Consider the following 25,895-nt stretch of genomic DNA (forward strand, 5'->3'; position numbering starts at 1 on the left):
TTGATCATCTTTGAGATGTTTCTACACCTTGATTGGAGTCGACCTGTGGTAAATTCAATTGATTGGACATGATTGGGAAAGGCACACACCTGTCTATATGAGGTCGCACAGCTGACAATGCAAATCAGAGCAAAGACCAAGCCATGAGGACGAAGGAACTGCCTGCAGAGCTCAGAGACAGGATTGTGTCGAGGCACAGATCTGGGAAAGCCGACAAAAAAAAACATTCTGCTGCATTGAAGGTTCCCAAGAGCACAGTGGCCTCCATAGTTCTTAAATGGAAGAAGTTTGGAAAACCAGGACTCTTCCTAGAGCTGGCCCGAAGCCAAACAGTTCAATCTTGGTTTCATCACCACAGAATCTTGTTTCTCACAGTCTGAGAGTCCTTTAGGTGCTTTTTTGCAAACTCCAAGAGGGCTTTCATGTGTCTTTCACCGAGGAGAGGCTTCCCTCTGGCCACTCTACCATAAAGCCCAGATCGGTGGAGTGTTGCAGTGATGGTTGTCCTTCTGGAAGTTTCTCCCATCTCCACACAGGATCTTTGGAGCTCAGCCAGAGTGACCATTGGGTTCTTGGTCACCTCTATTACCAAGGCCCTTCTCCCCCGACTGCTCAGTTTGGCCAGGCAGCCAGCTCTCGGAAGAGTCCTGGTTGTTCCAGACTTGTTTCAGAGAAGACAGCAAATACCTATTTTTTGGGGGGGTGGGGTGTTTAATGCTGTTAACAAAATAGTCCTTCATAGGTAATGAAGGTTGTGGTCGAGGTACATCAAAATTGTGTGTGGTTTCAGTGAAGAAAGCAAATACTTAATTTGGGAGGCAGAGGGGGTTGCGAAGGGGTCAAAACTGGACCCACTTTGATCCCACCCTTAGACGCCCTTAGAGGCTGATTTTTATGCCTCCGCCCCGAAGGTGGCCGGAGGCATTATGTTTTTGGGTTGTCCGTCCGTACGGTCATGTGGTATGGCAGCCATCTTGGATTAAATGCAAATAATTTAAAAAATATTTCTTGGAAACTGCTGAATGGAATTTTTTTTAAACTTGGCACATTGTCAAGTACTCCCAATGGGGAACAAAAGCATGATAATGCTGACATAGGTGTAGTGGTATACCAGCCAAAAATGTTTTAATCTAATTCCTTATCATAAAAATCTGAAATTGCATGCACATGATCTATGACCCATTTGTATTGAAATATTAAATTGATGACATCATAGGTCACATGGTTTGGCAGCCATATTGGATTTAACCTAAAACATTATTTTAAAAAATCTTCTCCCAAACCACCAAATCGATTGACTCTCGGAAGCAGAACTCTCGGAATGGATTATCGAATTAATTGTTGCGAGCACCCCACATGATACTTTTCAAAAGCATCTGCTTGACCAGGAGGTTGGGTACGACATGGACATGGTTTTAAGCGAGGGACGCAAGTACAAAGCAATGGTAATTGGAAAGCAGGCCATCCAGAAGATGGAAGGGCCTTCATCGTCTGTGAATGCCATGACGCATCGACACAACTGCAAAAAGTATGAACTATCACATACATCATGGAACTGCACAGCATACAATGATTATTGTAAGTATTGTGGTGAACTGGGACACTGGACCCGTTGTTGTGAAAATCCCAAACGAAGCACGAGATATGCTGCTGTCCTGCCAGGGGTGGAAGAGGCCGTGGTGTCAGCAGAAGCAAGTTGAGAGGTACGCTTCGGGGAAATAACAATAATGGGACCCCGGTGAATGAAGTGTCTGGGCATTTTATTGAAGGTGATGATGACGGCTACGAAAGTGAAACTGATGCATATGAACACACCAAGCCGTTTCACGTGATCAGGGTATCCGCACTGTGTATGAAGGAGACGAGGGATGAAGTCTACACATTGTTGAACATTGTATGCCCTGATATGAAAGGTGTATACAAACTGCAGTTGAAAGTGGATACAGGTGCTTCAGGGAATACTTTGCCAACACGTATTGTGAAGGACATGTATGGAAACAAATGGATGTCAAAACTGATTCCGCTTGGTGGGACCAAGCTTACTGCTTACAATGGCAGCGAGATCAAGTGCCATGGAATCCTCAAGCTCTTGTGTTGATATTGTTACATTTGTGGGGGTCGGCATGAAATACCTCGTAGGAAAATGCAGAATGTGTAGGTCTTAGTATGGACCGTGTGACTTGAAGAAGAAGAAACCATCTCGATGTACATAAGCAGGGTAAATGTTCAGGTTAAGAGCATTTGCATGTCACCATTAGGGGTGTGGCTTTGTGCTAACTAGTTTTAGGGTGTAAGATTAATAAACCCCAGTGTGTAATTGGCCCCCTGTGATTTTTCTCTGTTCTTATAAAATTCACTCGGCCAGCCATGCAATCTGCACATTGCCAGAACCACACTGACAAGCCCCACAGAAACCAGCACATTTGCCAATTGACAAAAGGAACCCCATCATCCGAACAGAGATTCGACTCTGCCTCCCGATGACTCATGATGGGGAGGCCACGCCCCGAGCTTCGTGACTGGTTAAGAAGCCATGGAGTGATGAACAGAGCTCGGTGATTGGACAGAGTGTGACGTCAGCGGTGGAACATTCGAGAGCTAGGAGAGCAAAAAGAAGCCGTCATGCCATCTTGGTTTCCTCTTCTGGTCCTGGCGTTTGTTGGAGGCGGTTGCATTTTCTCTTTGCTCTGGCTCACGTGAAAAGCGGTCGCATTTTGGATTACCTCACATTTGTGGCGTGGAGAAAGTGCGGCGCGGCGCCATCCTGAGCAGATCAAAGCGCGGCCATTTCGCCGACAGACCGGACCTGTGACGCCCACCAAGTCCTCGTTGAGACCGGAGCTAAGTGGCTGCACGACTTGAACATTATTTATTTTCTTTTACTTTTATTTTCCCCTTATTCGTATCTGAGTCGGAGTGGAGGGACCCTCATTTAGGAATTTTAATTTTACCTTACCATTCGTTGTTCCCTCGCATTATTTTAATAAACCCGTTATCGGTTGTATATTACTTTGTGTTCTGTCTCGTTTATTCGTGGTGGTTTCGAGGAAGCCCAGTGAACTCCGTGCAGGTAAGCCCTTGCTACCGTCCACCCCGTGCGTGTCACTACCGCCAAGTTGGGGATACGCCTCGCAGTAAAGCTCATTTTGGTCATCCGTCACCCAGGGGTTTTTAATCGTGGGGACACAACAATAGAAAGACTGATTGGTTTAAGTACTGGTTCTATGTGGTTGAAGTACCTGGACCTGCAGTACTTGGGCTACTTGCATGTGAATGGCTCAACGTTGCTGGACAACGGAAGACATTGCTGAAGGCTGCACCTCCAGCTTCAAGGATTCCGAAACCAATGGGCTACAATGAACAGCCCTCCAAGGTGGATTCCGTGGATGATTTGAAAAGGCTGTTCCCGGACAGCTTTAACTGCATTGGGAATTTTAAAGGAAAAGTGAGGCTTCATCTAAAGCCGGATGCAAAGGCATCGATTGAAGTGTCGTATTCACATCAAAGGGAAGCTAAAGGAGCAACTGATGAAAATGGAAAAACAGGGCATCATCAGGAAAGTGGCCTATCATACGGATTGTTGCTCTTCCATCTGTAATAGTGTAAAAAATGATGGGAGCTTAAGAGTACGTCTCGATCCGAAATGCCTGAACTCTTGGCTGAAGAGGTGTCCGCCTAAGATGTCCACACAAGTCCACATACCGGCAATAGACGAGCTGAACCCAGAATTTGCTGACGCCACAATATTCTCAAAACTAGATGCCCGGGTTGGCTATATTGGGCTGTGAATCTGGATGAGGAAAGCCAGGATTTGACCACATTCTGCACACCCTTTGGGTGCTGGTGCTTCAAGAGATTGCCTTTTGGGTTATGTGTCAGCCAGGATCTGTTCCAGCAAGCCATGAACCACATACTCGATCAAGCACCAGGCTGTATTGGTATCTCCGATGATGTGGCGGTATCAGGACGAACCGAAGAGGAACATGATCGCAATCTTCTGAACCTGATGAAAGTAGCACGAAGAGAGGGTCTGGTTTTCAACTCTTTGAAATGCATCATCAAGACCGACCGTATCAACTTCTTCGGGTCGATCTACAGCAAACAAGGAGGCACACTTGAAGAACCAGGCACACTTGCCTTTACTTCATCCACCCGATTGTTGCGCCAATTGGAAGGATGAACCGACCCAACCAACACATCAAAGTCTACCAACTGCTCGACGCGTACATTTCAACAATGACAATTCCGCAATGGAAACTAACGGCTGCTCCAGCTCCAAGGATGACAAGAGTGCTGAGACAACAAGGCCGGACAACAAGGCCGAGACAACAAGGCCGGACAACTCTCCGTACTCGACCAGATCAGGCCGTGTGATTCGAAAACCATTGAGATATTGTGATGGTGAATAACGGCCATCAGACATCAGCCCTTGTAATGTTGGTGCACAAACAATCTGTTGATTGAAATGGCAGACATTGGAATGATTGTGTTTTAGCAAAACATACTGAGCGCAGTAATAACATTTTGGTTAAGAATTATAACAGTAACCGCAGAGCCCATCTATGTGTGGCTCAAGTTGCATCTGATTGTGTTTATTATTTTGATTTAGTCTAGTTTTGTTTTGTTGCAGACAAACATAATTTCAATGAAAGGGAGATGTTGTGATTGGTACTGCGTAGTGATGTCTGGGGGTGGGGCTTTGGGGGTCGGTTGTTGCAAGTCATGATTGTGGTCTGTTCTGTGAGAGCTTGGCATGGTCTTTAATAAACAACTTGATTCAAGCAGTGTCCTGAACTTACCACAGGACCGACTGACAGGACATTTTCACTATAGGAGCGCCTCGGCCTGTATAATCTTTTAATGGTAAATATGACGTCATAGGTCACGTGGTATGGGCGCCATCTTGGAAAAACCGAAATACTTTGCACCTCTACATCTCTAAAAGCACTGTGTAGAAAAAATTGAGACATGGCTCATTGTGAAGAACTCTCCATGTGGAATAAAATATGTTAATGATGATGTCATAGGTGCCTCCATTATGACGTCGTAATTCAACGAGTAAAAAAACTTCATCCGATCATGATGAATTTTATTGAGCATCAACTAGGTATAAATCGATGCAGAAAAAACAATACCGGAAATACCCGGGCTTGTAAAATATTATAAACCACAAACACATATGATTAGCTTTTTAAACAGTCGTTAATGCTGTTTATAGCATTAAACAAAGAAATTTGGAGGAATCTTGACATCCTTGAGGTAAGTTTTACTTTCAGAACTGAGCGATCTGCTATAATCTATAATCTATATACCCCACAAGGGTTGGGTAAATCACATGACCCTTCCTGCCGCTAAAGTGGCCTTTTTCGTACCGGCCTTTTGAAATTCACGAATTAAGGTTTTCTTTTGCAAACCACCAATGAAACCCACTTTTCCTGCTGTTTAACACGAAACTGAAAGGGAGGAAGACTGGGTTGTGCTCATTTACCAAGCAGCTAGCTAGCGCTTGCCAAGCCAGCCGTTTCTTAAGGGTTTTGAATGGAGTGCTTGCTCGAATGCTTAAACCACTTGGCCATCTCTCCACAAGAAATTTCGAAATCAACACACACCCAATGTTCTTGAGACCCGACCATAGATCGACTGTAATTGATATACCCCAAAGAGGAATGACCCTTCCTGCCATAGTGAGCAGGTGTACTAGTAAATTAAAATGTCGGTCAGTGGAGTCAGCCGTCGTAATGATGTAGCGTGACAGACCGACACAAAACTGCCGCTACTTTAATATATAGAAGATATATTTTAACTTCCAGTAACTTTGTGGTCGCTACGAAGGGATTAGTGTTACGATTAGATTTGCTATAATATTAACGTTACATTATCATTATTATGAAAATATTACTATAAAAAACCGAGACTAATTCCTTAATGTGCAGTCACACTATAACGTATAGCAGTAACTTATGCCGACGTATGTGAATTTTCACCAACACGCTGGTGTACGTTGATATAAGTTAGGGGTAGGTTCGGTATAAGTTGTATACGTTAAAAGAATGCTGGTATAAGCTGGCATACGTTGTTGTACGCAGAGGCCGAAATAAATTTTTGTGCATGCACAAAAATTTTGGGCGTATGCCGACGTCCTCTTCATAGGTTAGGCATACGTTAGGCATACGCTAGACATACGTTAAATACGTTAGAGGTAGGTTACTCATACGTCGAGATACGTTGGCATGAAGGTGTACCGTACAGCTAACTTATTGATAACCTATGAGTAATTTACTTCTAACCTATATCTAACCTATATCTGACGTATCTGCAACGCATATTGACGTATTCAGACGTATTAGACGTATGTCTGACGATGGAGTAACTTATTGAACGTGTTTCTACCGTACAACTAGCGTATTATTGGCGTTTTGCCAGCGTTTTGCTGTCACTGTATATATGGGGGCCTGTGAGTAGCTCACCATCACTTCTCCACCCGTCATCAGAGAAGATGGAGGATCCTGAGAGGCTTCGACAAGAATACCAACTAGTCGTTCTCCAACATCAGTATGACATCATCGAATTGGCACTTCACCAGATCCATGCCAATAGGATAAGGAGGAGAAGAGGTCAACGACTGGGGAAGGTCTGGGTCAGACCATGGATCGGGAGGCGGCGGCAGTTTGGCCTGTACGACCAGCTTCTGGTGGAACTCCGAAACGAGGACCAAGCATCTTTCAAGAACTTCATGCGGATGTCCCCCGAGATGTTCGACGAGCTGCTAGCCAGAGTGGGTCCCAGGATCACCAAGCAACAAACCTGGTACAGGGAGCCCCTGGAGCCTGGCATGAAGCTTGCCCTGACATTGCGTCACCTTGCCTCTGGGAGCAAGTATGCCTCAATGAAGTTCGGTTGGAGGGTCCCTCACAACACCCAGTCACTCCTCGTCCGAGAAGTCTGTCAAGCCATCATCGATGAATACATGGACGAGGTGATGATTTGCCCCACCACTCCTGATGGATGGCGTGCCATTGCTGACAAGTTCTATGAAAAGTGGAACTTCCCCCATACATGTGGGGCACTTGATGGAAAGCACGTTGCCTGCCGGTGTCCTCCAAAGACTGGGTCCATGTACTACAACGACAAAGGAATTCTACTCCGTTGTTCTGATGGCGCTTGTAGATGCTGACTACAAATTCATCTGGGCAGATGTCGGTGGTACAGGATCGGCATCAGACGCTCAGATTTACAATGACTCTGAGCTGAGGGAATGCGCTGAAGATGGTACCATAGGTTTCCCTGACCCCGATCCTCTTCCCAACGACTACCAGGATGTGCCCTACTTCTTCATCGGCGACGATGCCTTCGCCCTACGACCGACCATGATGAAGCCGTACAGCCTCCGGGCTCTGACGAATGATGAATGCATCTTTAACTACAGGCTTTCCCGAGCCAGGAGGGTGTAGAACACATGGTGTAGATGTGTTCTTCTTGCCTCTACCTCGGCCCCTGGCAGACGTCTCGGTTGCTGTCTTCTTCGTTTTCTTGGGTGCCATGTTGATGTTGATAGCTCGCAGTATTGTAGAGATCGGCGCCGTATTTATGCAGAACGTCACGTGATCGTCGGCAACACGCCGAGCGTGCTGCGCATAGGTTTCTCATAAGTTACTCATACGTTGGGCATAAGTCGAGAACGCTGGACATACGCTGGCCATACGCTGGCCATACGCTGTGATATGCTGTCATAAGTTATATATAAGTTAGTGATAGGTTACTAATAGGTTAGACATACGCTATGTATACGTTCAATACGTTATGCATACGCCCAATTTATTCATGCTGTAGAATTTTCGATGCTTTTTTGGGCGTATGCCGACGTGTTGACATTATTTTATGATTTTTCATACGCGAGATATAAGTTTCTCTAAAACGTCATAGTGTGACTGCACCTTTACTTCCGCGGTTATTTGTACCGTACACTGCTTATCATTGATTCATGAACCATGCACCGCTTCAATCTAGAAACTTTGCAATAACGACAAAGGGATTGCAGTGTTACGATTATATTTACTCTATTATTAGTATTAACGCTATTATTATTATTATTATTATTATTATTATTATTACGAAAACAATATGACTATCAAGAAACTTGGGCTAATTTGTCTGAAGTGGCCTGAAGGTGAGGCATGAAGGCATATGACGCCTAAGGCCGATACGTACTGTGTTGTTGGAAGACCCGTAACGCCTCGGCTTTCGATATTTGATGGTTATTTTAACAATTGGTTTGTTTGTGTTTCACACTGAATGAAAAACATAAAGGTAGAGCATGGTGATTGTGATATATGACAGGTTCGACGATATGTTCGGCCTGAACGACATTGGAATCAAAATGGCGGAGTGTGGAGTCAGCCGTTGTATGCCATAATTACATCAGACGTAATCACATAACCCTGTCATGTGACCAGATCCTTAGCTCTGATTGGTATATGTTTGAGGGTACATACATACAGATGGACAAACACTGTTCTAGACTGCTTTGCCCTATGGTCAGGTCAGGTATGTGATCATGCGCCAGAGCAGTGCATCTCCGCATCCACTTTCTGACGGTACTCCAGGGGCCTCTGTCTGGCTATCCCCCAGGCTGATGCCTAGCCCATCCCTATCTTCTTGAGATGCCAATCAACTTGCTGCAACCACGAGGCATGTGGTCGGTCCTTTGGCCTCTTACACTCACGAGGCTCCCTTGTTGAGAGTATCTGGTGAGCTGGATTAGGGTCTGGAAAACGAGCCACATGTCCATACAGCCGCAGCTGATGCTCACGTACCATACAGGAAACAAATCTCATCTGAGTCTCAGCAACCGCTCGTTGGACACAAAGTCCGTCCAGTGATAGCCAAGGATTCTCTGAAGAGACTTTGCTCCAAAGGAGTTGGTAAGGGTCCAAGTCGCGCGTCCGTAGAGCAAGACTATAAGCTCCAAGGACTTGGACTCTGACTTTCGTCCTACATAGATACCTACTGCACCACACCCCATGATCCAGTGAATCCAAGACTCCCCAGGCCCGACCCAGACGTCTATCAACCTCTGGCTCACAACATGCGGAGACATGAATAACACTGCCAAGGAAAGTGAATCTCTTCGTGACCTCCACATCTTCGCCACAAACAGGCACAAACAAGACAGCAGCATCCAAGATGTCATTGAAAGCCTGGATCTTGGTTTTGACCCAGGAAATCCGTAATCCCAGTGGCTCCTCCCCCCCTGCCCTATGGGCTACGCCATAAAAAAGAATGACATCGCAGGTCACGTGCTTTGACTGCCATATTGTTTGAAGAGAAAAACTTAAAAAAACCCATTTTCTCATTGTTGAACTGATCGAGGCCAAACTTTGCATGCATAATCGCATATTCATGACGAACAAAAAGTTCAGCGACCATGACGTCACAAGTCGCATGGTTTAGGAGTTATGACGTTTTTAAGCATAAACTTTTAAAACTTACCTCCTCCCTCATTTTTGGTTATGTCAAGTGGAAACTTCACAATTATGTTCCCCATGTCTGCATGCTAAAATGACCTTTTGGAATTTGCGATGTCACATGGATTGGCAGTGATTTAATAATTGAACGAAAATCTACGTATTCATTTTAATGTGATATCAGCGATTTACTTGCACATGTATTTATTTTTTGTGATATCAGTGATTTACTTGTATATGTATTAATTTTAACGTGATATCAGTGATTTACTTGTACATGTATTTTTTTTGTGATATCAGTGATTTACTTGTATACGTATTTATTTTATTGTGATATTGGGGATTTACTTGTATATGTATTTATTTTAATGTGATATCGGTGATTTACTTGTATATGTATTAATTTTAACGTGATATCAGTGATTTACTTGTACATGTATTTTTTTTGTGATATCAGTGATTTACTTGTATACGTATTTATTTTATTGTGATATTGGGGATTTACTTGTATATGTATTTATTTTAATGTGATATCGGTGATTTACTTGTGTATGCATTTATTTTAATGTGATATTAGTGATTTACTTGTGTATGCATTTATTTTAATATGATATTAGTGATTTATTTGTGTATGTATTTATTTTAATGTGATATCGGTGATTTACTTGTATATGTATTTATTTTAATGTGATATCAGTGATTTACTTGCATATGTATTTATTGTGTATGTTTTTATTTTAATGTGATATCAGTGATTTACTTGTATATGTATTTATTTTAATGTGATATCGGTGATTTACTTGTATATGTATTTATTTTAATGTGATATCGGTGAGTTGCTTGTTTATGTATTTATTTTAATGTGATATCGGTGATTTACTTGTTTATGTATTTATTTTAATGTGATATCGGTGAAATTACTTGTATATGTGTTTATTTTAATGTGATATCGGTGATTTACTTGTATATGTATTTATTTTAATGTGATATCGTTAATTTACTTGTGTATGCATTTATTTTAATGTGACATCGTTAATTTACTTGTATTTGCATTTATTTTAATGTGATATCGGTGATTTACTTGTGTATGTATTTATTTTAACGTGATATCGGTGATTTACTTGTATATGTATTTATTTTAATGTGATATCGGTGATTTACTTGTATATGTATTTATTTTTATGTGACATCGGTGATTTACTTGTATATGTATTTATTTTAATGTGATATCGTTAATTTACTTGTGTATGCATTTATTTTAATGTGACATCGTTAATTTACTTGTATTTGCATTTATTTTAATGTGATATCGGTGATTTACTTGTGTATGTATTTATTTTAACGTGATATCGGTGATTTACTTGTATATGTATTTATTTTAATGTGATATCGGTGATTTACTTGTATATGTATTTATTTTGATGTGATATCGGTGATTTACTTGTATATGTATTTATTTTAATGTGATATCGGTGATTTACTTGTATATGTATTTATTTTAATGTGATATCGGTGATTTACTTGTATATGTATTTATTTTAATGTGATATCGGTGATTTACTTGTATATGTATTTATTTTAATGTGATATCGGTGATTTACTTGTATATGTATTAATTTTTATGTGACATCGGTGATTTACTTGTTTATGTATTTATTTTAATGTGACCGTTGATTTACTTGTGTATGTATATATTTTAATGTGACATAGTTGATTTACTTGTGTATATATTAATTTTAATGTGATGTCGGTGATTTACTTGTATATCTATTTATATTTACGTGATATCCGTGATTTACTTGTGTATGTATTTATTTTAATGTGATGTCGGTGATTTTGTTGTATGTGTATTTATTTTTACGTGATATCCGTGATTTACTTGTTTATGTATTTATTTTAATGTGACATCATTGATTTACTTGTGTTTGTATTTATTTTGATGTGATATCGGTGATTTATTTGTGTATGTATTTATTTTAATGTGATATCGGTGATTTACTTGTATATGTATTTATTTTAATGTGATATCGGTGATTTACTTGTGTATGTACTTATTTTGATGTGACATCGGTGATTTACTTGTATATGTATTTATTTTAATGTGATATCGGTGATTTACTTGTATATGTATTTATTTTAATGTGATATCGGTGATTTACTTGTATATGTATTAATTTTAATGTGATATCGGTGATTTACTTGTATATGTATTTATTTTAATGTGACATCGTTGATTTACTTGTATATGTATTTATTTTAATGTGATATCGGTGATTTACTTGTATATGTATTTATTTTAATGTGACATCGGTGATTTACTTGTGTGTGTACTTATTTTAATGTGATATCGGTGATTTACTTGTATATGTATTTATTTTAATGTGATATCGGTGATTTACTTGTATATGTATTTATTTTAATGTGATATCGGTGATTTACTTGTATAAGTATTTATTTTAATGTGATATCGGTGATTTACTTGTATATGTATTTATTTTAATGTGATATCGGTGATTTACTTGTATATGTATTTATTTTAATGTGATCTCGGTGATTTACTTGTATATGTATTTATTTTAATGTGATATCGGTGATTTACTTGTATATGTATTTATTTTCATGTGATATCGGTGATTTACTTGTATATGTATTTATTTTAATGTGATATCGGTGATTTACTTGTATATGTATTTATTTTAACGTGATGTCGGTGATTTACTTGTATATGTATTTATTTTAATGTGATATCGGTGATTTACTTGTGTATGTACTTATTTTAATGTGATATCGGTGATTTACTTGTATATGTATTTATTTTAATGTGATATCGGTGATTTACTTGTATATCTGTATTTATTTTAATGTGATATCGGTGATTTACTTGTATATGTATTTATTTTAATGTGATATCAGTGATTTACTTGTATATGTATTTATTTTAATGTGATATCGGTGAGTTACTTGTTTATGTATTTATTTTAATGTGACATCGTTGATTTACTTGTATATGTATTTATTTTAACGTGATGTCGGTGATTTACTTGTGTACGTATTTATTTTAATGTGATATCGGTGATTTACTTGTTTATGTATTTATTTTAATGTGATATCGGTGATTTACTTGTTTATGTATTTATTTTAATGTGATATCGGTGAAATTACTTGTATATGTGTTTATTTTAATGTGATATCGGTGATTTACTTGTATATGTATTTTTTTTAATGTGATATCGTTAATTTACTTGTATTTGCATTTATTTTAATGTGATATCGGTGATTTACTTGTATATCTATTTATATTTATGTGATATCCGTGATTTACTTGTGTATGTATTTATTTTAATGTGATGTCGGTGATTTTGTTGCATATGTATTTATTTTTATGTGATATCCGTGATTTACTTGTTTATGTATTTATTTTAATGTGACATCGTTGATTTACTTGTGTTTGTATTTATTTTGATGTGATATCGGTGATTTACTTGTGCATGTATTTATTTTAATGTGATATCGGTGATTTACTTGTATATGTATTTATTTTAATGTGATATCGGTGATTTACTTGTATATCTGTATTTATTTTAATGTGATATCGGTGATTTACTTGTATATGTATTTATTTTAATGTGATATCAGTGATTTACTTGTATATGTATTTATTTTAATGTGATATCGGTGAGTTACTTGTTTATGTATTTATTTTAATGTGACATCGTTGATTTACTTGTACAGTGGAACCTCTAAATCCGAATTTAATTCGTTCCAGCGGCAGTTCGGATTGGGAAAAGTTCGGAATTAGAAACTATTTTCCTCATAAGAAATAATGGAAAGTGAATTAATCCGTTCCTGGACCCCAAAAACCCATTATCAAGACACTGTTAACTGCAAATACACATGATTCAAGGTAAAATAAGATGAGTAAATGCCCTAAATATCAACTAATAATAATAATAAAAACAAGAAGTAAATGTACTAACATGAAAATAACTGCATTTACCTTCGTGGAGAGTTCTGATGGTGCATGTGGAGGCTGGAGAGGAGGAAGGAGGGAGAGGGTTTTATTGCTTGGAAGGTGAGGCACCTTCCAAGCTAACATCAGATGACTTGACTTACGGTGTTTGCTCTCTTTGTCTCTTAACACCACTTGTAGAGGGTTGGGGCTCACTAGGCTTGCTTTCTTTAGAGAACCACCTCTCCAAAGTTGCCTGGTGTTGGCGACTTTTCTTAATTTTTCTGAAGTGGTCAATCACATCGTCACTGAACAAGTTAATGCTCCTGTTAACCACTGCTTTAATAGGGTGCCACTTTTCAACAATGGCCTGTGTTTTAGACCAATGGAAGCACAGTTCTCTAATTTCAGCACTGGAAATATGAACGACGCTCGCGGCGGGAAATATGAACGACGCTAACGCTATGTTGGCGGTTCGGTTATAGAAATACATTCGGAATTAGGGACAAAATTTTCTCGAATTTACGGTTCGGAATTAGAGTAGTTCGAGATGAGGGGCGTTCGGAATTAGGGGTCACTACTGTATATGTATTTATTTTAACGTGATGTCGGTGATTTACTTGTGTACGTATTTATTTTAATGTGATATCGGTGATTTACTTGTTTATGTATTTATTTTAATGTGATATCGGTGATTTACTTGTTTATGTATTTATTTTAATGTGATATCGGTGAAATTACTTGTATATGTGTTTATTTTAATGTGATATCGGTGATTTACTTGTATATGTATTTATTTTAATGTGATATCGTTAATTTACTTGTATTTGCATTTATTTTAATGTGATATCGGTGATTTACTTGTATATCTATTTATATTTATGTGATATCCGTGATTTACTTGTGTATGTATTTATTTTAATGTGATGTCGGTGATTTTGTTGCATATGTATTTATTTTTATGTGATATCCGTGATTTACTTGTTTATGTATTTATTTTAATGTGACATCGTTGATTTACTTGTGTTTGTATTTATTTTGATGTGATATCGGTGATTTACTTGTGCATGTATTTATTTTAATGTGATATCGGTGATTTACTTGTATATGTATTAATTTTAATGTGATATCCGTGATTTACTTGTTTATGTATTTACTTTAATGTGACATCGTTGATTTACTTGTGTACGTATTTATTTTCATGTGATATCCTTGAAATTACTTGTTTATGTATTTATTTTAATGTGACATCGTTGATTTACTTGTGTATGTATTTATTTTAATGTGACATCGTTGATTTACTTGTTTATGTATTTATTTTAATGTGATATCGGTGATTTACTTGTGTATGTACTTATTTTGATGTGACATCGGTGATTTACTTGTATATGTATTTATTTTAATGTGATATCGGTGATTTACTTGAAAATGTATTTATTTTAATGTGATATCGGTGATTTACTTGTATATGTATTTATTTTAATGTGATATCGGTGACTTACTTGTATATGTATTTATTTTAATGTGACATCGTTGATTTACTTGTATATGTATTTATTTTAATGTGACATCGGTGATTGACTTGTGTATGTACTTATTTTAATGTGATATCGGTGATTTACTTGTGTATGTACTTATTTTAATGTGATATCGGTGATTTACTTGTATATGTATTTATTTTAATGTGATATCGGTGATTTACTTGTTTATGTATTTATTTTAATGTGATATCGGTGATTTACTTGTATATGTATTTATTTTAATGTGATATCGGTGATTTACTTGCATATGTATTTATTTTAATTCCCTGGTCCCTGGTGTTGGGCTAGCGGCTAGGGTGCCGGCTAAGGATCCTAGGATCCTGGGTTCGAATCTCGGTCGATCGCCGAATTAATGCCAGGGGGGTTGACTCAGCCTGTCATCCTTCTGAGGTCGGCTAATTGAGTACCAGTTCACTGGTAATTCCCTGTTTGTCGTTGAAGGCGGCAAAAAGGGTTGGCGTCAGGAAGGGCATCCGGCCGTAAAACATTGCTTCAAAAAGGGGACCAAAAAACAACAACTACCACGGTCCCCGAAAAGGCCAACCCCCGCTTTGCGGGGAAAAATGGCCTCTAAACGGTGGTTTATGTATTTATTTTAATGTGATATCGGTGATTTACTTGTATATGTATTTATTTTAATGTGATATCGGTGATTTACTTGTGTATGTACTTATTTTGATGTGATATCGGTGATTTACTTGTATATCTCTCCATACAGGTTGCTTCTGACAAACCAGACGTGATCTGCTTAACAGAAACTTTCCTCCTTCATGATGTCTCTGATTCCTTGGTATCTCTCCCAGGTTACTCCCTCCTCCGGTATGATAGACCTGAGCCTCGTCCTGGAGGGGGGGGGGGGGGGGGGGGGGTTGCTATCTTTATAAAAAACTCTCTTCCTCACTCGCCCTGCACTGCCCTCTCTCCACCTCACCCCCAGGAATACCTTTGGCTACGGCTTCCCCTTCGCTCCCACCTTTTGTTCATATGTGTGTTGTACCGTCCACCAAACAGTGATGACTCTATCTACATCTCGCTGTCTGATAACATGGACCAACTTCTATCTACCCATCCCAACTCTCTCTTCCTCATATGTGGTGATTTCAATTGTCACCATGTCAGTTGGCTGGGTGTGGGTACCACTCTCACCAGCCATGGCTCTTCAGCAAAGGACTTCTGTGACTCACTGGGACTGACACAATCTGTCAATTTCCCGACCCGATCTCAATCAACGGAGCATCTTCTCTTCTGGACTTGGTTATGACTAACTTCCCCGAAAATGTCTGCTGCTCTTCTTCTGCTCCAATCGGCTCGTCTGATCATGTGCTTGTTAAAGTGGACATCTCTCTGACCATTCTCAGAGAGCCTCCTCAGCGTCGACGAGTCTGGCATTTCACTCAGGCCAACTGGCATGGTCTTCAAGCAGCCATCAATCATCTGGACTGGTCTCCCATCTCTACCGCCTCCGACATCAACTCATCCTGGGAATTCTTCCAAAGTAAACTGCTCTCTCTCATGCACAGATTTATGCCATCTCGTCTTCAGTTGTCATACCCTTCCTCCCGTCCATGGTACACGGAATCTTGTGGTGAGGCTATTGCCCAGAAACGACTTGCTTTCGTCTCCTGGAAAGCAAATCCAACGGAAGGAAATCTCATTTCCTTTCACAAAGCCCGAAACAAGTGTGTGTCCACCCTCAGGAGAGCCAGGAAACAATATCTCTCCGTTCTCAGGACAGAACTCTCTTATCTGTCTCACTCTTCCAAATCCTGGTGGCGTCTGGTCAAATCTGTTTCTGGTGTTTGTTCCCCCTCCATCCCCTTCCTCACCTCAAACGGCCACACGGCTGACTCCGCGCGTGAAAAAGCTGAATGCCTCAACTCTGTGTTTGCCTCTAAATCTTGTGTCCCAAACCCATCCCTCTCTGTACCCACCGTACCCAGCTGCTCCTGGACTCTGTGTCCTTTCCTCCTGACAAGGTGGAAAAGTTTCTGTCAACCCTCGACTCTGATTCTGCAACTGGACCTGACGGCATCAGCCCACGGGTCCCAAAAGCTTGTTCTTCCGCTCTTTTACTCCTTCTCTCTGTTCTCTTCACACTCTCTTTTGCTCAAGGTCATCTGCCATCTGCTTGGAAATCTGCCAACATCACCGCTTTGCACCAAAAAGGTGCAAAAACAGATCCCAGCAACTACAGACCAATCAGCCTTCTCTCAATTATCAGTAAAGTCATGGAATCCATCATTGCTTCAGATAAGAAATCTTTCCCCTTCTCCAATGGCTTGATCTCTGATCATCAATTTGGTTTCAGACCTGGTCACTCTACTCTGGACATGCTGCTACTGCTTTCTCAGCAATGGATGGAGGTCCTCAATGCCAAACAGGAAATTAGAGCTGTCTCCCTCGACATATCACGTGCCTTCGATACGGTCTGGCACCCCGCTCTGCTCACCAAACTCTCCTCTGTTGGTATCCATGGAAATCTCCACGCATGGCTGGCGGACTTCCTCTCTACTCGTAGTCAACGTGTGGCCCTGAATGGGTTTCTCTCATCTCCTCTTCCTGTTCAGGCTGGAGTTCCCCAAGGCAGTGTTCTGGGCCCTGTGCTTTTTCTGGTCTTCATCAATGATCTCTCCGACTCTCTTGAAAATCCTCTCTATCTCTTTGCTGATGACTCTACTCTCTGTCGCTCCATTCTTCATCCCTCAGATCGGCAGTCTGCAGCCTCCTCACTCTCTGCAGACCTGGACAAAATCACAGACTGGGCAAACAAGTGGAACATGTCTTTCATTCCTGACAAATCTCACACTCTTACGATGTCTCTCCGAAAAGACCGACTGGACAACCCTCCCATCTACTTTCTGAATAATCCTCTCCAAGAAGTTCTGTCACTCAAACTTTTGGGTCTCACTCTCTGCCATGATCTTTCCTGGGAAAACCACATTTCAAATCTGGCCTCCAAAGCCAGTCGCCGACTGGGCATCCTCCGTCGTGCGAAGTCCTTCCTTGGCACACCTGAGCTCCTCACCACGTACAAGGCTTTCATCCGCAGCTCAATGGAATACTGCTCTCCCCTCTGGGCTGGTGCTCCTGCCTCACACCTAGCTCGTCTTCACGCTGTTGAAAGCAAAGCATTCAGAATCATTGGTATCTCCCGCGATGAAGCAAACTCCAAGGGCCTCTCACTCACTCACCGCAGGCAGGTTGGTGGTCTTTCCGTCTTCGACCGACTCCTCTCTGGCCTTGCCCCCCCAGCTCTCTCTGGGCTCTGTCCCGCAAATATTCCTGCAGGTCGCACAAGATCTGCCAGCAACCCTCTTATGGTTAAACTGCCAAAATCAAGACTCTCTGCTCACCTTCACTCCTTCATTCCTCTTTTCTCCCGCCTCTGGAACAAACTCCCTCACTCTCTTCAATCCCACTCCACCCTCCAGGTCTTTAAAACAGCTGTTCACCACCATCTCTTATCTTCCCCCATCCAAAACCTTGATCTTTTCTATCCCCGATAATTTCACCCCAATTCCACTTTTTGAAATACCAACTTCTGTCCTGGAAGTCCTTGGTGTCCTTGTGTTTTATACTTCTCCCAACCCCCCCCCCCCCCTTCCCATGCCTCCTCCCCCCAAGCCCTCTCCCTCCCACACATCTTCCTGCTCTTAAATGTTGTGTGCGCTCAAGTGTTTGTGTGCTTCCCATTCTCTTGTCTTCCGCTCGCTCTTTTTATATATTTTGTTTGTCTGGTTGATTTGTTTGTGAAGTAAATGTCAGCTCTTTCACGAGCCTCGATTCAGTATACAAAAAAAAAAAAAAATATATATATATATATATATATATATATATATATATATGTATTTATTTCAATGTGATATCGGTGATTTACTTGCATATGTATTTATTTTAACGTGATGTTAGTGATTTACTTGTATATGTATTTATTTTAACGTGATGTCAGTGATTTACTTGTATATGTATTAATTTTAATGTGATATCGGTGATTTACTTGTATATGTATTTATTTTTTATGTGATATCGGTGATTTACTTGTGTAAGTATTTATTTTAACGTGATGTCGGTGATTTACTTGTATATGTATTTATTTTAATGTGATATCGGTGATTTACTTGTGTATGTACTTATTTTAATGTGATATCGGTGATTTACTTGTATATGTATTTATTTTAACGTGATGTCACTGATTTACTTGTATATGTATTTATTTTAATGTGATATCGGTGATTTACTTGTATATGTATTTATTTTAATGTGATATCGGTGATTTACTTGTATATATGTATTTATTTTAATGTGATATCGGTGATTTACTTGTATATGTATTTATTTTAATGTGATATCGATGATTTACTTGTATATGTATTTATTTTAATGTGATATCGATGATTTACTTGTATATGTATTTATTTTAACGTGATGTCGGTGATTTACTTGTATATGTATTTATTTTAATGTGATATCGATGATTTACTTGTATATGTATTTATTTTAACGTGATATCGGTGATTTACTTGTATATGTATTTATTTTAATGTGATATCGATGATTTACTTGTATATGTATTTATTTTAATGTGATATCGATGATTTACTTGTATATGTATTTATTTTAACGTGATGTCGGTGATTTACTTGTATATGTATTTATTTTAATGTGATATCGGTGATTTACTTGTATATGTATTTATTTTAACGTGATGTCGGTGATTTACTTGTATATGTATTTATTTTAATGTGATATCGATGATTTACTTGTATATGTATTTATTTTAATGTGATATCGATGATTTACTTGTATATGTATTTATTTTAATGTGATATCGATGATTTACTTGTATATGTATTTATTTTAACGTGATGTCGGTGATTTACTTGTATATGTATTTATTTTGATGTGATATCGGTGATTTACTTGTATATGTATTTATTTTAATGTGATATCGGTGATTTACTTGTATATGTATTTATTTTAATGTGATATCGGTGATTTACTTGTATATGTATTTATTTTGATGTGATATCGGTGATTTACTTGTATATGTATTTATTTTAATGTGATATCGGTGATTTACTTGTATATGTATTTATTTTGATGTGATATCGGTGATTTACTTGTATATGTATTTATTTTGATGTGATATCGGTGATTTACTTGTATATGTATTTATTTTAATGTGATATCGGTGATTTACTTGTATATGTATTTATTTTAACATGATGTCAGTGATTTACTTGTATATGTATTTATTTTGATGTGATATCGGTGATTTACTTGTATATGTATTTATTTTAATGTGATATCGGTGATTTACTTGTGTATGTACTTATTTTGATGTGATATCGGTGATTTACTTGTATACGTATTTATTTTAATGTGATATCGGTGATTTACTTGTGTATGTACTTATTTTGATGTGATATCGGTGATTTACTTGTATACGTATTTATTTTAACGTGATGTTGGTGAGTTACTTTTTATATACGTACTTGTTAGGATTTGGGTTCGGTTTCCATGATTTTGTGATGACGTGATATGGGATTCCATGATATCTTATGAGCTGTGATGATGGGTTGCATGACCTTGGTGAAGATGGTAAATAAGCTGATAGGTCTGTAGTTAAGTGGTCCAGTTTTGCACCTTTTTATTAATGCAGTGTTGGCTGATTTCTAAGCAGGTTGAAGATGACCTTGCTCAAACGACAAGGTGAAAAGGGCAGAGCGAGGATGTGCAAGAGCAGCAAAGCAGGTTTTTAGGACACATGAGCTGATGCCTTCCTGTCCAGTAGCAGAGTCAGATTCAAGGGTTGAAAGAACCTTCTCAGGTGCAAAAGACAGGAGTCCAGGTGCAATTGGGTATGGCAGGAAAGGATGGGTACCGAGTGTGAAGTGTTGGCGATACAAGACCTGGAAGCAAATAAAGAACTTAGGCATTCGGCATTCTCACGAGCAGAGTTTGCTATGGTACCATTTGAAGAGAAGGAAGGGATGGAAGGATAACATACTCCAGAAACAGACTTTACAAGGCCCTGCTCGGTTTTAGAGGAGGGAGATGAGTTTGAAAATTCACTCTTGAGGTTGGACAGATAAATGGCAGACATTTTCTTTCTGGCACTCCTGAGAGTGGGGACACACTTCTTGCAGATTTTTTGGAATGCACTGAAATTTCCTTTGGTTAGATTTGCCTTTCAGGAGGAGAGAAGGCATGTTTTCAGAGCAACTGCCTCACCACAGGATTCAGTGTACACTTGTACACCATGAAGAGGTTTCAACTCTCGAACAAAATGGCAGGCCTATCATTCGTGATTTTGTGGGTGTGAAAGAAAAGGATCGTATACCTTTCTCGTGCAGACAAACATGTAATCACATACATATAATGGCCCATGCTGTTTGAAATGGAGGTGAGGACAGCAGAGCCGCTTCTGGCTGTGCTCATAAGGTTACACCTCTGTAAACACCTGTTTGTATGACTGTGCTATATGTAACCGTGATTTAATGTCATTCCTTAATACTTGGACCAGCGTGTGCATCGCGCACAAAACATGTGTAAGTACATGTCATTTACAACAAGGATAACAAAAGGGAATCTACATACACGTTGCACAATGTTAGTATTTCCAACAACATTTAGATTTTGGATTGTTTAGATTTAGATACATTCAACATTTAGACCTTGATATTTTGTCAGGTCATGCAGCAACGACACTGTGTTTGTGCAATCATTGCACAAAAACAAGTTGCTTTGCCATTATTTTGTGTCACTCCTTTAGGGATGGCTCAAATGTTTCTTGAAGCGTTAAACCTGATTACTGTCATTGTTTTGCTGAATTGGTTGTCAATGATGACAATTTTGTTTCTTACTCTTTTCAAAGCTTTGTCTTCCCAATGTTTATATGGAAAACATTAGATCATCTTCCATTTAACTGAGTTTTTATTTTTGCGAAAAATTGATGTTATTGAAATTAAATTGATGAAAATGTGAGGCAATTGTGAAATGCCTTTAGTTTAAATGTGAGGTCGATCCCGATTGAAAAGCATTTCCAAATTTCGTGAAGTTGAGCGGGATGAATGGTTCAGAGGGATGAAATTTGTGAAGTTAAGAATGGTAGGCTTGTGTAGTAGAGATAAAGGTAAGGTGTTGATTTCAGAGGAGGGTCGACTGAGAACCATGGGGGAAGCAGCTGGGATATGGAAGATGCAGTCGAAGATGAGCCACAGTCGTCGCCTGGGGCAGGCTATGCTGCACGATGTGTGGCATGGACACTCCCCTCTGTGTGGCATTTGCAAATTGCCTGGCACAAGGATGGCTTTATTTGGTCCAACTTTGTTTGAAGTTGCATGCGTGGGCCCTGTGGGATGTGTCTCATGGCTGGCTGACCCCCGGGTAGCAGCTGCAAACAGCCATTTCACACCTGGCCCATCAATCTTGCTTTGCCTGTTTTTAACCAAAAATCTTTCCCTATTTTTACAACTTATTAAAAACATATTTTATGTGAGGGTGAAAGTGCTGAGTGATATCCTCCATTCAGTTCTCTTATTTTTATTCTTCATATGAAGATCAAAGCTCATGAAAAGTTAGTAAAATCAAGTGAAGAAGACCAACACATCTGAACTAATCAGTAAGGAAACCATGAATCGAAATGTTGCCGACAGCTGCTCTGGTGCAATTAAGTCTGCCATTGAGATTGTTTGGAGAACAATCCTGGTGTTGGGCTAGCGGCCCTGGTGTTGGGCTAGCGGCTAGGGTGCCGGCTTAGGATCCTAGGATCCTGGGTTCGAATCTCGGTCGATCGCCGAATTAATGCCAGGGGGGTTGACTCAGCCTGTCATCCTTCCGAGGTCGGCTAATTGAGTACCAGTTCACTGGTAATTCCCTGTTTGTCGTTGAAGGCGGCAAAAAGGGTTGGCGTCAGGAAGGGCATCCGGCCGTAAAACATTGCTTCAAAAAGGGGACCAAAAAACAACAACTACCACGGTCCCCGAAAAGGCCAACCCCCGCTTTGCGGGGAAAAATGGCCTCTAAACGGTGGTTTATTGAGATTGTTTGGAGAAAAATAAGGATAGTTTGGACAATATCGAACATTGTTCCTTGAGTCTTGGTGAGTATCACTTATCTAGCTTTCCCAGGGAAAGCAATCGGTCTCATTACCTTGATATTGTTGTAACATTGGGTTTTTGTTTGTGTTTGTGTACATGTGCTACCAGGGTGGTGGATGAGCTTTTGGCTGCAGGTGCAGATCCAAACCTCGGGGATGAATTTGAGAATGTTCAGAAAATGTCAAGAAAGCTGCAGCTGCATTCTTTGGACGGTGAGAATGTTGGAGTATTCATGCCCTGCACTCTGTTCTTGCCATGTCATGCCACGCTTTCTCTTTAAATTCCATTTTTGTTTTCCCCTGATTTTCCACTCCATGTTATTCATTTGATGCAGTCCTGACAAGTCGTGAGAGTGAGTTCAGTGACCGGTTGAACGTCCGAGCATCATTTGCTGGCTGCTCCGCTCTTCACTATGCTGTCCTCGTCAATAATGAGCAAATTGTGCGCTTGCTCCTGCAAGCTGGTATGAAAACTGTACAATTATTACCCCATGAATGAAGTGAAAAGTGGGGTTAATTTAATTTTGTTTTTGGAAGAATCATAATTTGCTCATTTTTTGCTTGCTTGACCTTTGAATCGTGGTTTTAAAGAAAACGCTTGCTGTAATCCGTAAAACGCTTGAAAACCCAGTGTAATCACTTGTGTATAAGCTGCACTTTTCCCAGAAATATCTGATCTAATATTGTCACGCGTATTATCCGCGAGGACCAAAGTGAAAGTTCCGTTTCTCCAGATTTCTTGCACCGACACAAGACCAACCTTCGTTACTGTATGCTACCATTTTATAAATCCAGTGCATTGTGGGATATATTTTGCAACATTGAACGTATATTTTTCTCTTCTGAATAACGATTATTTCAATAGAATAATTAAAATTGTTTGATTATACTGCGTTATTGTCCTTCACTTTTAAAAACCTTTAAACCTTCCTCCCCCCCTCCTTTTCCCAGAAATAACCTTTAAACCTCCCCCCCCCCCTCTCCAACAACCTCCAGCCCTCTCCCTTCCATAGATCTCCCGATGTCCCTGTTCTCTACTGTTGTGTTCGTGTGTTTCCCTCTCTCTGCCCCTCTTGTCTCCCGCTCCCTTCATTTTATGTTTTGTGTGTCTGTTTGTCTTTTTTTGTGTTTAATGCGTTAGCTCTTACACGAGCCTCGACTTTGTATCCCAAAAAAAAAAATTAAAAAAAATTAAGCTTCAAAAAATATACAAAATACTGAGTAAAATCACTCGGTGGTGGCGGAGCAGCAAAATTAGCTTGGGTATGAATACGTTGTGTGTTAAAGCACAATAGATTGTTTGAGATTTACCGCAACCTGACGAGTCGCTGAAGACTTGAGTTACTGATGACCTCTTGCCGTGCTAATCTGATAGATGTCACATCTCACTCAGTAAAAGTTGGGACCGAAAATTAAACACAATCGAAAACGGCTCGCTCCAGGAATCGGCAACACTGCTTTGGAGTTAAATAAATTTCCAGATTCAAGCGACACTTCAATATTTGCTGGTTATTTTTTGGGATGCGGGTTGTGCATATAAACTGGTATTTTCCTGAGAATTTTATCTGAAAAGTGCCCTCACTATTATAAAAGAGTAATTACTGATAATTAGGATAATGAGATTACGATTGTAAATGAGTATGAGGTCTGCAATGTTCATCCTGCCCAGATGGTCTTCACTGTGTTTGTTTTAAAATGTTTCAACTTATTTTTGCTCCCATGTTACATTCTCTCTATATTATAATTCACGATTCTTCTGTCTTTTCAGAAGGCTGTTATAAATCGCTCTTTCAATCATTCCGATTCAAAAAATTCAATCTTTTACAGTTCTTCCTTTCTCCAATCTCTTAATTCGTCTTTATATCACCTGGTGTTGGTGTTGGTGGTGTTTATATCACCTGGAGTCTGGTGTTGGCTTAGCGGTTAGGGTGCCGGCTTGGGATCCTAGGATCCTGGGTTCGAATCCCGGTCGATCGCTGAATTAACGCCAGGGGGGTTGACTCAGCCTGTCATCCTTCCGAGGTCGGCAAATTGAGTACCAGCTTGCTGGGATGAATGACCACGGTGTGTACCCCTATTTAGAATAGGTACACCGTATCCCTGCGCATCGTAAGAGCGTGACCAAGGGTTGGCGCCAGGAAGGGCATCCGGCCATAAAAACATTTTTTTTTTTTTTTTTGTTTTGTTTTGTTTTGTATACAAGATCGAGGCTCGTGAAAGAGCGAACATTAATCACACAGAAAGACAAACCGACACATAAAACATATAACATAGGGAGCGGTAGACAAGATGGGGAGAGAGGGGGAAGGACACAAACACAACATTTGAGAGCAGGGACCGAGACATGGAGACATCGAGAGATCTGAGAGAGGGCGAGGGCTTTGGGGGGGGGGGGCGTGGGAAGGGGGCAGTGGGAGAGGTATAAAACATATGGACACTGCCAGGACTTCCAGGAAAGAAGTTGGAATTTCAAACAAGGTGGATCTGGGGTGAATTAGCGGGGGTAGAAAAGATCAAGGTTTTGGATGGGGGAAGATAAGAGATGGTGGTGGACAGCTGTTTTAAAGACCTGGAGGGAGGAGTGGGATTGAAGGGAGTGAGGGAGTTTGTTCCAGAGGCGGGAGAAAAGAGGAATGAAAGAGTGAAGGTGAGCGGAGAGCCGAGATTTCGGCAGTTTAACCATCAGAGGGTTGCTGGCAGATCTTGTGCGACCTGTAGGAATATTTGGGGGACAGAGCACAGAGAGAGCTGGGGGTGCAAGGCCGGAGAGGAGTCGGTAGAAGACAGAAAGACCACCTACCTGCCTGCGGTGAGTGAGTGAAAGGCCCTCAGAGATAGCT

The 25,895-nt window shown here is 39.9% G+C and overlaps 1 protein-coding gene across 1 annotated transcript in view; it reads left to right on the forward strand.

Annotated features, from left to right (window-relative positions):
- CLPB (ClpB family mitochondrial disaggregase) overlaps positions 1-25,895 on the forward strand; it is a 208,244-nt gene that overhangs the window by 14,234 nt on the left and 168,115 nt on the right. Inside the window, exons 4-5 of the mRNA XM_068136325.2 lie at positions 23,165-23,268; positions 23,391-23,519. Of these exons, the coding sequence (XP_067992426.2) occupies positions 23,165-23,268; positions 23,391-23,519 (233 nt within the window). The remainder of the gene's footprint in view (positions 1-23,164; positions 23,269-23,390; positions 23,520-25,895) is intronic.

Source organism: Myxine glutinosa, chromosome 14, assembly GCF_964187855.1.
Source record: "Myxine glutinosa chromosome 14, kmMyxGlut1.1, whole genome shotgun sequence".
Taxonomy (NCBI): domain Eukaryota; kingdom Metazoa; phylum Chordata; class Myxini; order Myxiniformes; family Myxinidae; genus Myxine; species Myxine glutinosa.